The 13,474-nt window shown below is 43.2% G+C and overlaps 1 protein-coding gene across 3 annotated transcripts; it reads right to left on the bottom strand.

Moving 5' to 3' along the window:
* Positions 1 to 879: 879 nt before the first annotated feature.
* Positions 880 to 13,408, bottom strand: SPTY2D1OS (SPTY2D1 opposite strand). 3 transcript variants are annotated; one of them, XR_004385403.1, is made up of 5 exons: positions 4,847 to 4,952; positions 4,001 to 4,219; positions 3,482 to 3,586; positions 1,666 to 1,703; positions 880 to 991 (listed from the first exon to the last, which is right to left on the bottom strand). XR_004385403.1 is itself a non-coding variant. In XM_032881182.1 (5 exons), the coding sequence occupies exons 2-3, from the start codon at positions 4,067 to 4,069 to the stop codon at positions 3,494 to 3,496; spliced, it is 162 nt and encodes a 53-aa protein (XP_032737073.1). In that variant the 5' UTR covers positions 4,070 to 4,219; positions 13,274 to 13,408; the 3' UTR covers positions 880 to 991; positions 1,666 to 1,703. The 3 variants fall into 3 exon arrangements, 2 of the variants coding, with proteins under 2 accessions (XP_032737073.1, XP_032737072.1); XM_032881182.1 differs by lacking the exon at positions 4,847 to 4,952 and adding an exon at positions 13,274 to 13,408 and having other exon boundaries at positions 3,494 to 3,586; XM_032881181.1 differs by having other exon boundaries at positions 3,494 to 3,586; positions 4,847 to 4,951.
* Positions 13,409 to 13,474: the final 66 nt, after the last annotated feature.

The raw sequence follows: 13,474 nt of genomic DNA, 5'->3' as shown, positions 1-13,474 counted from the left end.
GTCAGAAAATCCCAAACCACCTCTAGAGGGCTTACAAAGAATTAGGGCTCAAGCGCCCAGAATAATAGCATGGGTCTTATACTTAGGTTTCCATCCTTGGTCTCAAACTCAAACTGCATCCTACCGAGGACTGAGCAGTTAGTTGGCTTTTGTTCTATGTGTTTCTGTTTTGTTCCTATGTGTTTCTATTAGCGGCAATCACTGCTCAAAGAATCATCAGGCACCTTCTTGGCTATTCAGGTGAGGGAGGCATTTGAGCCAAGAGACAGCCAAGATCTTGGATATTCCGGGCTCTTGTTTGGGTCTTTTCCTTGGCACATAAAAACCAAGGAGAGGGTCTGGATCTTAATCTTGACTCTGCAATCCAGAGCTGTGGGGCTGGTAAGATCCTTGAACCTCTCAACTTCATTTTTGCCATTTTGTTAAATGAGGCCAGGGGCCAACCCAGGTTATTGTGAGGGTAAAAATGTATAATTTAGCACCCGATATTAAAATGCAGTCCTTTCCCCATACAGTGTAAGCCTTAAGTTCTTAATAGCTGTGAAAAGGCCACAGAGACGTATCCCCAAAGGACAGGCTTGACATTAGCCCAACAGCCTTTTCTGTAACGTTTTTTTCAATCCTGAACCTGGACACAGGAGAAAGCCTATACTTGGGAACTGGGTCTAAGGAGCTTTGGAGAATTTCTATCCTTAAGGATACAGAAGAGGGGGCAAATTGAACGAGGTATTAGTCTTACTGCTAGTCTTAAAACACAAGGGACCCAATCAGATTTCATCTAACTACCTCCCCAGCCTGCATCCCCCTGTTTCGAGCTAACAGAATACCAAGTCTTCATCTTAAAAAGTACAGTAACTTTTTACATAAAATGTGACAAAATAATGTGCAATTACTTTATGCAAAACCAACAACAGGAGCTGTATAGCCGGCCAGGTGAGCTTCAGAGCTGCATTACTTCGCCAGGATCATCTTTGCTTATTTCCACCGGGGTCTGGGGGGAGAAAAGTATGTCAGGTGGGCCTTACCTAGTGTCTGCTGGAGTGTGGGCATGAGGCAGTTGCCCTCCTTGCCGAGGACAGGCACAAGTAGTTTTGACCAGTTGTGTCTTAATGCCTTTGATCCCAGTTGACAGAGGGACATAGTCACAGAGGAGGAGGCCAAAAAGGGACAAATATCCAAGGTCTACCAGGAAGAGAGAAGATCTCTAGCACCAGAACCACTTTATCGACCACCGTTTACTCGAGGAGAAAGAGGGAGGTCTGGGTTGCTGGTGGGAGCTGATTTAAGAAATGCTACTGAAGCCAGAGCGCACAAAATGGCCCCCTGAGCACAAGACGAGGTGACTTACGTTGGACAGCTGTGACTCTGGGCCTGAGATGTCTTTACCTCTATACCTCCAGGTTCTTTGAAACTGACGAATCTAAGACTAAAGATCCTTAAGAAAATATGTATAAAAGACATGAAAGAGAGGGAACTTTCAGTGAACGATAATAGAAGTACATAAGCTACAAGGACTTTCTTAATAAAGAAAAGACTTAAAAAAAAAAAAAGAAGAAGACTCTTTGTTTCTAAAGTTAATAGAGTTGGATCTTGATGCTTAGCTCCTTGATCTGGGGGAATACATTTCAAAGTAAGAATAGAGAACAAAGTTGAAAGCACACTTACCCCTCCTGGGGGATACTTATATCCCTTCCACATGGTTCCTGCAATGAGAACCAACCATAAGACAACAATCATCGTGGAGTTTCTTGCTCAGCTTGCGGTGTGTGCTGGGGAAAATGAGTGGTTCTGAAAGGTGTTCAGTTCCTTGAGTCCTGGGAACTGGGCTGTCTTCATTCAAGACCAGATGGTGGATAGCCCAGCATGATAGCTCCTGGCTGGAGAGTTTTGTGGTCTAGTCTGAACTGCAGTGGCTTGCCATACCCATTTTGGGGGCCAGAGCTCAGACACCAATTGTGACATCAGCTCCTGTGACCTTGAGGGGGGACCAGTCAGAGTAAGCAGCTATGGGACAGTTGGCCAGGGTGCCTGGTATGTTGGGGCCAAAGAACCCTTAATAAAGGGCGTTGTTCACTGGTGACCCTACGTGGTTAGGATCTAACTGGCATCACATCTTTATTAACTCCTCTCCCATCAAAATATTAACTACCGGTTTTATGCAATCAGATGCAAAAAAGCATTGCTATGCAAACAAAACAAAACAAAACAAGACAAAATGCCCTGGATTAATTGGGAGGATTGTCTAGGCATGCTGTGAGCAATTTACTTTATATACTATTGCTAGGCTACTTGAAAGAGAAAAATCTTGCATTTTGTGAAACACCACAGGTAAACCCTCATTATGCAGGGTATGCCCCCTCTCAGTCTCGCTGGAAAGGGAAGGGAAGGAAAATGGGCTGTTATGCTCAATTCACAGCAGGAGAAAGCTGAGGAGCAGAACAGTTTCGGGGGTTTGGTCAGGATCAGCCGGCTCAGCTAAGCTGGTGCCCAGTGCCCCCATCCACATCCCCATCCCCTGAGGTCTGAGGTCTGAGGTCTGAACTGAGTTGGGTCAATATTCACATAGACATTCTGAGGCAGGTGGAGGAAGAAAATAAGAACCCTCATGCCCTGTTCCTAGTACCCCTGGGGTTGGGACTTGATGCCCTGTCGTCTAGAGTAGCTTCCCAGAAAACCTGCTCCTGTAACGGTTTATTACTAAGACTTTAAGTTTCTCTAACAGTGGGAACATCTTTGAAAGAACAGGTCTGAATGAAAGGAAGTGGGATGTGAGAACCCCAAGAGCTGCTTGCTAAAAGAATACTGTATTCACGTTTCCTAGAGGCGGGCTGGTCCAGTGGAATGAGTCCAAGAGGATATTAAGTCCTATGCTTGCATCCCAGCTTCACAAGCGAGTTGGTCTGTGGCCTTGGGTAAATAGCTTGAGGATGTTGTCTCAAGTCAATCTTTGCTGACCAGTTCATTATTTTGTTCATCTGTTAAGTTAGCACTTAGTAAATACTTTGCATCAAATGCTTGACATGAATTCCCAAATGCAATCCTCACAAAAGTAGTAAGATACTGAGCTATCGCCATTGGGCAGGTGAAGAAAGTGAGGTTTAGAGAGAATTCAACCTTCCCAAGGTCATACAGCTAGTGAGGAGCAACGTTAGGGGTTTAACTCATTCACCATAACTCAAGTCTTGGGAGCTGCCAAAAAGGGGCACTGAAAATACTCATCCAACTTCTTACAGTTTGTGAGAAAAGATATTAATAGACAGGAAGAGTCTTTGAAAAGAATACTTAGGAGATGCGCTGAACCAATCTTGGAACCTTGGCCTGCTGCCCAAAGCAGGGCTTGCTGTCTTCTTTCCCCACCGCATACCTCAAACCACCTCCCCTTTGCCAGCTGATATGTTTCCCAGGGGGGACATAAACTCTCCACTGAGATTTCAGAGCGTTGCGGCATTCTCTGGAAAGGGAGAAGTTGAGTCCAGCAGACCTGACCACTCACTCAGAGCTGCGGGTCTTCATCCAAGGTCTGGCTCCTCAGTCGTGTCTTGTCCTCCTGAATAGACCACTTCTCTTTCCACTTCAGAGTTGGAGGCTGAATCAGAAAGAAATGTAAAGGCAGAAGTGGTTCTACTTGTTGGCCTAGTAGGAACTGCCTCTGTATGCCGCAAGGGCCGTTGGGAGGTTCCCCCAGTGCTCACATTCCCTTTCCTACCAGTGACCGCTGATCTGCTTGGCCTCAAACCCTGTCTCCAGCAGACCCCTTATAAATTCCACAATGCTTTGAGATAAGTGCTATTATGTACCCAAGAGGCAGGTGGAACTTAAAGATATCCCAAGGGGATGAAAAGTTGCCTGGGAAACGAACTCTGTTCCATTGCATCCTGACTTCTAATTAGTGGTGAGACCTCAACTAACCTTCCCCTTTGGTCAGAAATCCCAGCTGGGAGGGGGAGCCAGAGCCAGGACTGCCCATTACCAGGGGTTCACAGGCAGGGTCATTACTTACCATGAACTCCGGAAATGTGCCCATGTAACATGCAAGTCCAACAAAAAGCATCCAGCCAAGTACAATCATGATAACAAGTAAAACAATGTCTAAGACACAACTGCGCAGTTAAAGACTATTCACCAAGGTCTTGGCAAAGGAGTGTGCTCATGAAACCCTCAGTTGGTAGAGGTCTTGCATGTCAGCTCCAGTCCTTGGCTCCAAAGGATCCACACGGCCCTACTGGAGAAGTCAGGAGTCTAGTAGTGCTTTGTGACATCATTGGTCACATGGCCCAGGCTCACAACAGGTCAGAGAGACTGCCCCCAGACCAGTAGGTGCGTGGCAAACTAAGCTTTTTATATGCATTCTCTCATAGCAACAATATGAAGTAGGTACTATTATCAAGCCCATTTACTAAGAAGACTGAAGCGTAGAGCCTAAGTGACCTGCACCAGGTCACAAGGCTGGTGCTCCAGACCAGGGCCAGGACTCAGGGCCCAGCTACCCGTTAGGAAGCTGGGCTCCCTAGACTAAGACAGGGCAGACAGCGATTGGGAAGGGTGTGAATGGAATAAACTGAATTCTAGGGAAAGTGAGACATCTCTTATTTCTGTCCCTGCAACTCTCTCATCATCCCAAGGGCTCTGTCACCACCATTTTATACCATTCTTCAATATCTTTGGTCAGTAACTCTCTGCTGGTTCTCCTCACTTGGCCTTCAAGAAGCCACAAGGAAGTCCTTTCCTCGCAGAAACCTCCAACTCATGCTGTGGCTCCCTTCCTAACCTGTTTCCTAATTTCCTTTTAACCACAAACTTCTTAAACAAGTGGTCCACACTCAAAGCTTTTCTTCCCAATCTCTACCTTTTTTCCATATATCACATTCCAACTTCTGGTCCCAAACCACTACTTAGATGCTCTCAGAGGTTACCAAAGACCTCCTTTTTGTCAAGTCTAATGACCTCATCTTCATCCCTTTGACCTCCGTGCACTGTCATAATGGACCCTTCTCTCCATCAGAATTCTTTGTACAGACACATATCCTGTCTTATTTTGATATGCCCTTTATTTGCTTTACATTTTTGAATGATGAAAATAATAGGTGCTCATGGTAAAACATGAAACCACCTGCAGACATATAAGAAAAATCTAACAATCTCCCCCTTTTTCCCTCTCAATTCCCACCCTCATGATGTACCCAAGCCTGGTTTGTACCCTTCTGCCAAAGGATCCTCCATGAACTTGCAAACATCAGTACACATATGGAGGGATATACAGGATTTCTTTCCAGCGTTGCTTTATCAAAGGTGATCAGATTACTTACGCTACTAAGAACCTTGCTTTTCTTCTGTTAACAATACATCACGGACATCCTCCTGGGTCAATGGTTAAAAAAATTTAAACACATTCCTTTTTTTAATAAGAAGTTTTATTGAGGTATAAATCACATATGATAAAATCCACTCCTTTTAGCGTGCAGTTGATGAGTTTTGAAAAATGTGTCAATCTTGTAACTACCACCACCATCAGGAGAGAAGAAATCTCAATTATCTCAACAAGTTCCCTGTGCCCCGTTGCAGTAAGTCTCCTCCCTTGGACTCCTTGCCCCCTGGAAGCCATTTATCTGCTTTTGCATTTTCCAGAACTTCACATAAAGAGAGTGACAGGCTCATTCACAGGCTTCTTTCGCTTAACACAAAGCTTTCAAGATTCATCCACGTTGTCCGATAGCTTGTCCTGTTTTATTGGATGAACACATGGTCTACTGCACGGACAGCACAGTTTATCAATTTACCTTTCAGAGAACATTTGGGTTGTTTCCAGTTTGGGTTATTATGAGCAGAGTTTGGATTATTATAAATCTGTGGGTACAGTTTCTTGTGTGAACATAAGTTTTAGTTTCTCTAGGGTAAATCCCAGCAGGGGTATTTGAATCATATGGTAAGTGCCTGTTAAAAAAACCTTTTATCACTATTCTCAGCAATTTTACTTTGCTGTGACTATGTAATTTTCTGCATGTTTCTTCTATTTGGGGTTCAGTGAGCATCTTCGAACTGGGGTTTATGGTCTTCCTCAAATTGGGAAAATACTTGGCTAATATTTCTTCAAATATTTTTCTGCCTCCCAGTTCCCCTCTGTGACCTCTGTTGCGTGCGAGGCCAGTAACCAATGTGAAGGTGTCCCAAAGCTTGCTGGTGGTTCTGTTCATTCCTGAGTCTTTTGATTCTCTTTGTTTCATTTTGGATAGTATCCATTGTTTTCTTTTTCAAGTTCACTCGTCTTTCCCCTACAGTGTCTAATCTTCTGCGAATCCCATACAGTGCATTTTTCATTTGATGTTTTATTTCTCATCTCTTCAAGCTCAATTTGTCTTTTAAAAAATTCTTTCATTTTTTTTTTTCCACGTCAGGTTCATGCTTCCCTTTGTATCCTTGAGCATTTTTGTAAGATTGATGGTAAACATTTTAAGGACTCCATCTGCAAATCTACCATCTCTGTCATTTCTGGAGATGTTTGATGGTTGATTTTTTTCTTTTTGTTATGGGTGATATTTCCCTACTTCTTTGAATGCCTGGTAAGTTTTGGTTCGATGTTCACATGGTGAATTTTACAAGGCTGTCTACTGGACTTGGTTATATTCCTTTCAGTAGTGTGGGTTTGGTTTTTTTTGTTTGTTTGTTTCGTTTTTTTTCAAGGATGTTTGGATCAGTTTGATTCTTTCGAGGCTTATTTTAATATTTGTTAAGTGAGCAAAGAGCAGCTTTTACTCTGAGGATAATTATCCCCATTACTGAGCTATGACCCTTCTCATGCCCACTGGGCACTCTCTCTGATGCCTATTGTGTTCAGCCTTTCAAATCTGTGGAATTTTCCACAACTCTTAGCCCTTTTGGGAGCTCCAGGAAGTGTATGGCCTGCTGTTTGTGGGTGACTCTTATCCTGGCCTAACTCAGCCAAACACTCACAAGGACCCCTACTGAGATCTCCAGAGTTCTCTCTCTGTAGAATCTTCTTTGCCAGGACCCCAACCTGCAGTTCCCTGCCACTCTGGCCTCCTTTGTACTCTGCTCTTTCTTTACAACCTAGCAAGAGTAATCTTGGTTTGGGGAACCCCACTGTGCGGCAGTCTGAAAATCACTTCCACGCACCAGGCTGGGGCAATTGCAAGGCTCATCTCCTTTATTTACTGTCTCTCAAAGTTCACAGGCCTGTGCTTGCTGCTTCTTGCGCAAGATCTGTAAACAATTATTTCATATATTCCGTGTAATCTTCTCTTTGTTTATGGAGAGAAGGCAACTCTGTAGCAGTTGATCCTTCTAGGTAGATGCAGGAATCCAATTTATTCTTTTTTAAATTTCTGAATAATTGTCCACATTTATTTCCTCTTTCTCCTAACGATGAATCTATCAGTCAAGAGATGGAAACCACACAGTAATTTCAACAGAGAAAGTTTAATAAAGAGAATTATTAACTAGGAACAAGAGATTAACTAAGGAAAAGGTAGAAAGCTCTACCTATACAGACATAGCATATATAGGGAGCAGCCACCACCCCTAAGGCTGAGGCAATGCACCCAAGGGAGAAACATACTTGTAAGAGCGCACCCCCGCCGGGGCACCTGGGTGGCTCAGTGGGTTAAATCCTCTGCCTTCGGCTCAGGTCATGATCTCAGGGTCCTGGGATCAAGCCCTGCATCAGGCTCTCTGCTTAGCAGGGAGGCTGCTTCCTCCTCTCTCTCTCTGCCTGCCTCTCTACTTGTGATCTCTGTATGTCAAATAAATTAAAAAAAAAAAAGAGTGGCCCCTGCCCCTCAGAGCTGAGATCCAAAACTTGGTGAAAAAGTGGTAGCCATCCCCGACTGGATGGTAGAGAAATTCAATCAGCTGCAGGCCAGACCTCACAATGAGAGAATGACTAGATGCTGGTGAAATTTGACAGGAAGTCTCTTCTGGGAGGCTCACTGATCATTGCTGAGAATCTGCCAACAGAATATACCAGGATGCTGGTGGTAGAACTCAAGGGGTTCTCTACGGGGTGTTGGTGGTAGAACTCAAGACAAGCTGTTCAGTGGCAGGGACGCCATTGAAACTCAATGGAAAACAGTCCATAGAGAGGCCACGGGAAGTCAACATGGGTAAGGACCACTGGATAGCCTCCACATGCCAGTCACACAGCAGAACAAAGAGAAACAAAGGCATCCTGGAACCAGGAAGAAAAGTTTCTTCCTCTTCTAGTAGCTCCCCAAGGTACTCCATTGATAAAACTTATCATCCCCACGAGCAAGGAAAAAGGGTTTTACAAGGTTCAGGTTCATTACAGCAGAGCAAGCAGTGAATGGTGGATTCGGAGCTGAAGGACAGTGAGTTCATAAACAGCACAATGTGCATTTAGGTTTTCTCCCACTTTTTACCACCATACATAATGTTGCAATTGTTACACAACATTTCTTAGACAATTTCTTCCGAGTAGTGCCAAGTTTTTACTTGTTAACCAGGAAAGCAGCAAGATGACAGAGTATGCCAGTTCCGATACAGCATTACAATGGAGAGGCTATATAAAATCCTTCCAAAAAAAGAACTTAAAAGAAAAGAAAGATTGTAATTTTATTTCGTAAGGACAAAGGATATCTTTCCAAGGACAAAGGATGCCTGTGGTAGGACTGCCTGGGATGCAGCATACACTGTTGGTCAATGAACAGCAACACAGTCTCCATACATCTAAGTGAAGAATACTGGGTTCTGATGCACACGTTTTTAAAATTTTCATGCAGTCTCATTTACTTTTTTTTTTCGTTGCCTATGCCTTGGTGTCATATCCAAGAAATCACTGCCAAGTCCGATTTCATGACGTTTTTTCCTACGTTTCCTTCTAAAAGTTATATTGTTTTAGTTCTTACATTTAGGTCTCTGATCTATTTTAATTTTTATATATGGTGTTAGGTAAGAGTCTAATTCATCCTTGCATATGGATATCCAGTCTTCCCAGCACCATCTGTTGAAAAGACTGGCTTTCCCCATTGAATAGTCTTGGCACTCTTGTCAAAAACCATTTGACCATGTATGCAAGGATTTATTTCTGGGCTATCTATTCTATTCCATTGGTGAGGTACTTAAAGATGTCAAAATCATAGAGACAGAAAATAGAATTCTGAGTTGCCAGGGGCTGGGAAGAGGGAAGAGTAGGAAAATATTATTTAATAGATATAGGGTTTCAGTTTTAGAAGAGGAAAATCATTATTGAGATGGGTGGTAGAGATGGCTGGGCAACATTACGAATATATTTAATACCAGTGAACTGTATACTTAAAAATGGTTAAGATGGTAAATTGTACGTTATGTGTGTTTTACCACAATGAAAAAAATGAGGGGAAAGAGAAGTAAATGATAAGGATACATGTGTCTGATATTTGGAATACCAGGATTTCATCCCTGAACAATGTCTGATCGGACCAGTAACTATGAAAGCAAAGAGTGTAAACAGAGATCAGAAGCAGAACACAAGGAAAAAAATTCTAATTTTAAACAAGCCATTCTTGTGACTTTTCTCAAGCTACAAACAAAGATGCAAAATATACACGGTTCCCATTTCTTAGTTTGGGGATTTTTTTTTTTCCTTTTACTATAATTAACAACTTTGTTCCTGTGTCTTGGGTACCTTAATTCCAGTAAGACAAATTTCCAAAATTTTTCTTATAGTGTCAAAGGTATGTCAGATTACTTTGCCCAAAGACTGTAGCAAATTATGCTCCCACTGACTACGTTTGAGTTTTTTAAACTAGGGTGAAAGGATGGGCTTCAGTGGATCTCTGAACATTCCCAGAACTGGAGACAAAATGGGACTGCATACATTGGCATGTACATTTTTCTGGGACAGGTCTGTATCTTCCAACAGATTTTTTTTTTTTTTGAAGTCTGAAACGCTAATAAGGCTGAGAACTAGTACACTATACCATCTTCTCCTTATGGCTTTGGTCACCCTACACTTACATTCATTCAGCAAACTTAGCAACTATCAGAAGAATGAAGACATGCATTAACTCAAGTATGTGAGGCACTGGGAATACAGAGACAAATGAGATCTGACACGTGTCAGGACCTTACAGTCCTTGGGGACAGAAAGAGAGGAAGAGATGAAGTAGTCCAGTACAATTAAGAAAAAAAAAAAACAAAACCCAGGCAGGGCATTAAAGGTTAAAGCATAGAAGACACAACATGTTTGGGGGAAAAGTGAATATTTCAGCCTGGCTACATTACAGGCTGTAATAGTGCCAATTTCTGGACGTGGGGGGCCAGGGTCATACCAAAGTCAGCCAGTGTTTGTACTCCACAATCTTCCTCTTATGAATAAATACCAATAGGCACAGAACTCTAGCTTCCTGGAGATTATTAATCACAAATTTTCATCACAATTCACACACAGAAAGGCAGCAAAATGCACAGAGAAGGAACATGGTCTCTGACATCACTTTCTGCAATAATTTAACCTTCCTGAGTCTTGGTTTCCCTAACCATAAAATGGAGCCAATTATATCATAAATCCTCTATTTTAAGGTGCATACTTTTTCACATTTTAGTTCTTTTCAAATAGGTGTAAGTGGTAAAATTAGTATTTATATTTAATTTTGTACCCTTTTCTCTCCTAAAACCTTGTCAGTAATATAGCTCTTACTCAACAGGATCTCAGAAATGAGAAAATAGGTAATACAATCCTAAACCTCAGTTTCCTCACCAGCAAAATTGAGATAATTTTATGTAGGTCATTGGTTCTGAGAAGATTAACTGTGGTAAGCACGTAAAATTCTTAGCAAAGAAACTTCCACACAGGAAATGATGGCTACACATACACAGAGAGGCATAAAGTGTCACAGGGCCTGTAAGTCATTCATGACTAAACCAGAAGAGAATGAGCTGTTTGGATGAAAGGCGTCTTCCATAAACAGTTCTTTCATCAAAGATTGAAGACCCTTGCTCAGGCCTCACTTCTAACATGGTATAATTTCCTTGATTAAAGGATTTCTGACAGGGTCTGTTAGATATTAGAGGCCCTGGAAGTCCCATTGTTTCCTAGGTTTGGTAGATCTGCCTGAGGTGCTCTCAGAGGCCTCTTATCTTTCAATCTTCTCCCCTCCTACCTTCTCTCCTGTCTTCCTCTCTCGCCCCACAGGCAGTCTCTTCACAAGGCAGTAGTCAGACCTATTCCTTTAAGACTCAGTCACATCACTTCTCAGTTCAAAACCCTCCAGCGGCTTCCTCTTTCTCTCAGAGTAAAAGCCTAAAAGAGAAAAATGCAGCACCTGACATCTGGGAACTGGTCTGACCCAGCCAGGAAGGTCTCCCTGTTGTTAGAAGTTGACGCGGCACTCACGGCTAGGCTATGTTATGCTCCTGTTGGATAAAACAACCTCACAGATGCAAACATCAGACAGGGTCACTCAGACCATGATAAAATGAGACCAAATAAGGCCAATTCATAATTTTGTCTAAGCAGAGACAAACTCAGGTCACTGTGTAGCCCATGAAATACCAAACATCCTCTTCTCACTGCTAATGCATATGAGTGACTGCTTCTTCTTTACCAATTACTGCTTTCTCCTTGCTCCAGTTTGCCTATTGTATGGATATTTACTGAGATATCCAATCACAGAACTGTCTCTGCTTTCTCAAAGCTCCCAATCCAGAGTGAAGGTTCACTTCATTAAACCCTCCCCCAAGTCACCCAAAGCCCCAGTCCTATACTAGGTCTTTCTCACACTCCCGCAGTGAGCAGTCCCAATGGAACTCCACAGTATCTGCTCCCTCGATGCAAAGAATAATCAACCCCAGGTGCTTAAGTGTGAGTGTGCTCCTGATGCTCTTCTGGCTATAGGGTATTGACAAGCCAGAATCACAAATGTCTACAAAGGCCCCACAGGCATTAGAATCACCACGTTTGTCAAAAATGATGACTTGAACCACCCCTCCCCCAGAGTTTCTTTTTTTTTTTAATTTATTTTTTTTATTTATTTGACAGAGATCACAAGTAGGCAGAGAGGCAGACAGAGAGAGAGGGGGAAGCAGGCTCCCCGCTGAGCAGAGAGCCTGATGCAGGGGCTCAATCCCAGGGCCCTGGGATCATGACCTGAGCCAAAGGCAGAGGCTTTAACCCACTGAGCCACCCAGATGCCCCCCTCCCCCACCCAGTTTCTGATTCTGTAAGTCTGGGGATGGGATCTTAGAATCTGTATTTGTCACAAGTTCCAGGTGATGCTAAGGCTGTTGAGTCTGGGGCCACATAGGAAGAATCACTGCCCTAAGCCATTTGTGGCTTCCCCTTTATTTCCCTGATTTAGCCTACATCTGTCTCCTCCCCTCTTACTTCATTCTACTCCAACCACACCCCCCATCTTGCTGTTTTGAGCTCACACCTGTTGTAGGATTTTGCTTTGAATGCCCTCTAATAGAGAACACTTACCCGATCACCTTCAAGGAGACCTACCCTGATCTCCTTACCCTGTCTTTTTAAAACTTTTTTCCTCACAACACTTAATTACCTTCCAGCATATGGTCTCATTTACTTATTATATGCATTGTTTTGCTCTCCTCCTAATAAAAGAATGACAGCCTTAGGACAACCGATATTTTTTGCCCATTTTGTTCACTGCTGTATCCTCAGGCCTAGAAAAAGATCTAGCAAATAGTCAATGTTCAACAAAAGTTTGTTGAATGAATAATACCCTTTCCAGCCTTTTCTTCTAAGAGTTACAGCATTCCTGCCTCTGGCTCACGGTGTAAGTACAACCTCGGTCCTGCTTACCCATCCTCCTGACAGTTACAATATCCATCTTCTGCACTTTTTAAGCCCAGCGGCTCAAATCAGGGATAAAGCAGGTAAGTAAATCACAAGTCAAGGAGACCAGACAAGGCCAGCAAACTCCATCCCTCATCCTCTCTATGGGGATGACCTTATCCACCAATCTACCTTCTTTCTTGTTCTCAAACTCTTTTTCTGACCTAGCTTTTTCCTCCCTCTGCCACCAACAGTTATGGCGCCCCTCTTTAAAAAAAAAAAAAAAAAAAAAGACAACTCCTCCCCGCAAGCTGCACCAACCCTCACCATCGCCCAGTTTTTCGATAATGCTCCTTCTGACTCCATTTTCCCTTTCTAGCTTCTTGAAAATTTGCTTTTAAAGTTCCGTTACCTCTTCGTTCCTAAATCTAACTATAATTTTTTTATCTGGATCTTTCTCGATACTCTGCTGAATTTAACACACCCTTCTAGAAACTCTTCCAAAACAGCGCGAGTTGCTTCTACCTCCTTTACTGCATCTCCTCGGGTCCTTCCTATTCCTCTCCTTACAGATGTCCCCAAGTTTCCTTCCAGCAAGCCGGGTCGTGACCCTGGGGCGCTAACGTCTTTCCAACCGCGCTCAGGGTCCGCGCTGGGGCGCTGGTCTGACTCCCGGGAGGAGCTGCCGCTTAGCCAGGGCGTTGGACGCGGGCAGACTTTCCAGCC

Source organism: Lontra canadensis, unplaced genomic scaffold (assembly GCF_010015895.1).
Source record: "Lontra canadensis isolate GAN:19392208 unplaced genomic scaffold, GSC_riverotter_1.0 scaffold74, whole genome shotgun sequence".
NCBI lineage: Eukaryota > Metazoa > Chordata > Mammalia > Carnivora > Mustelidae > Lontra > Lontra canadensis.
The sequence above is the reverse complement of the archived record's forward strand: the minus strand, read 5'-3'. Positions and strand labels throughout refer to the sequence as shown.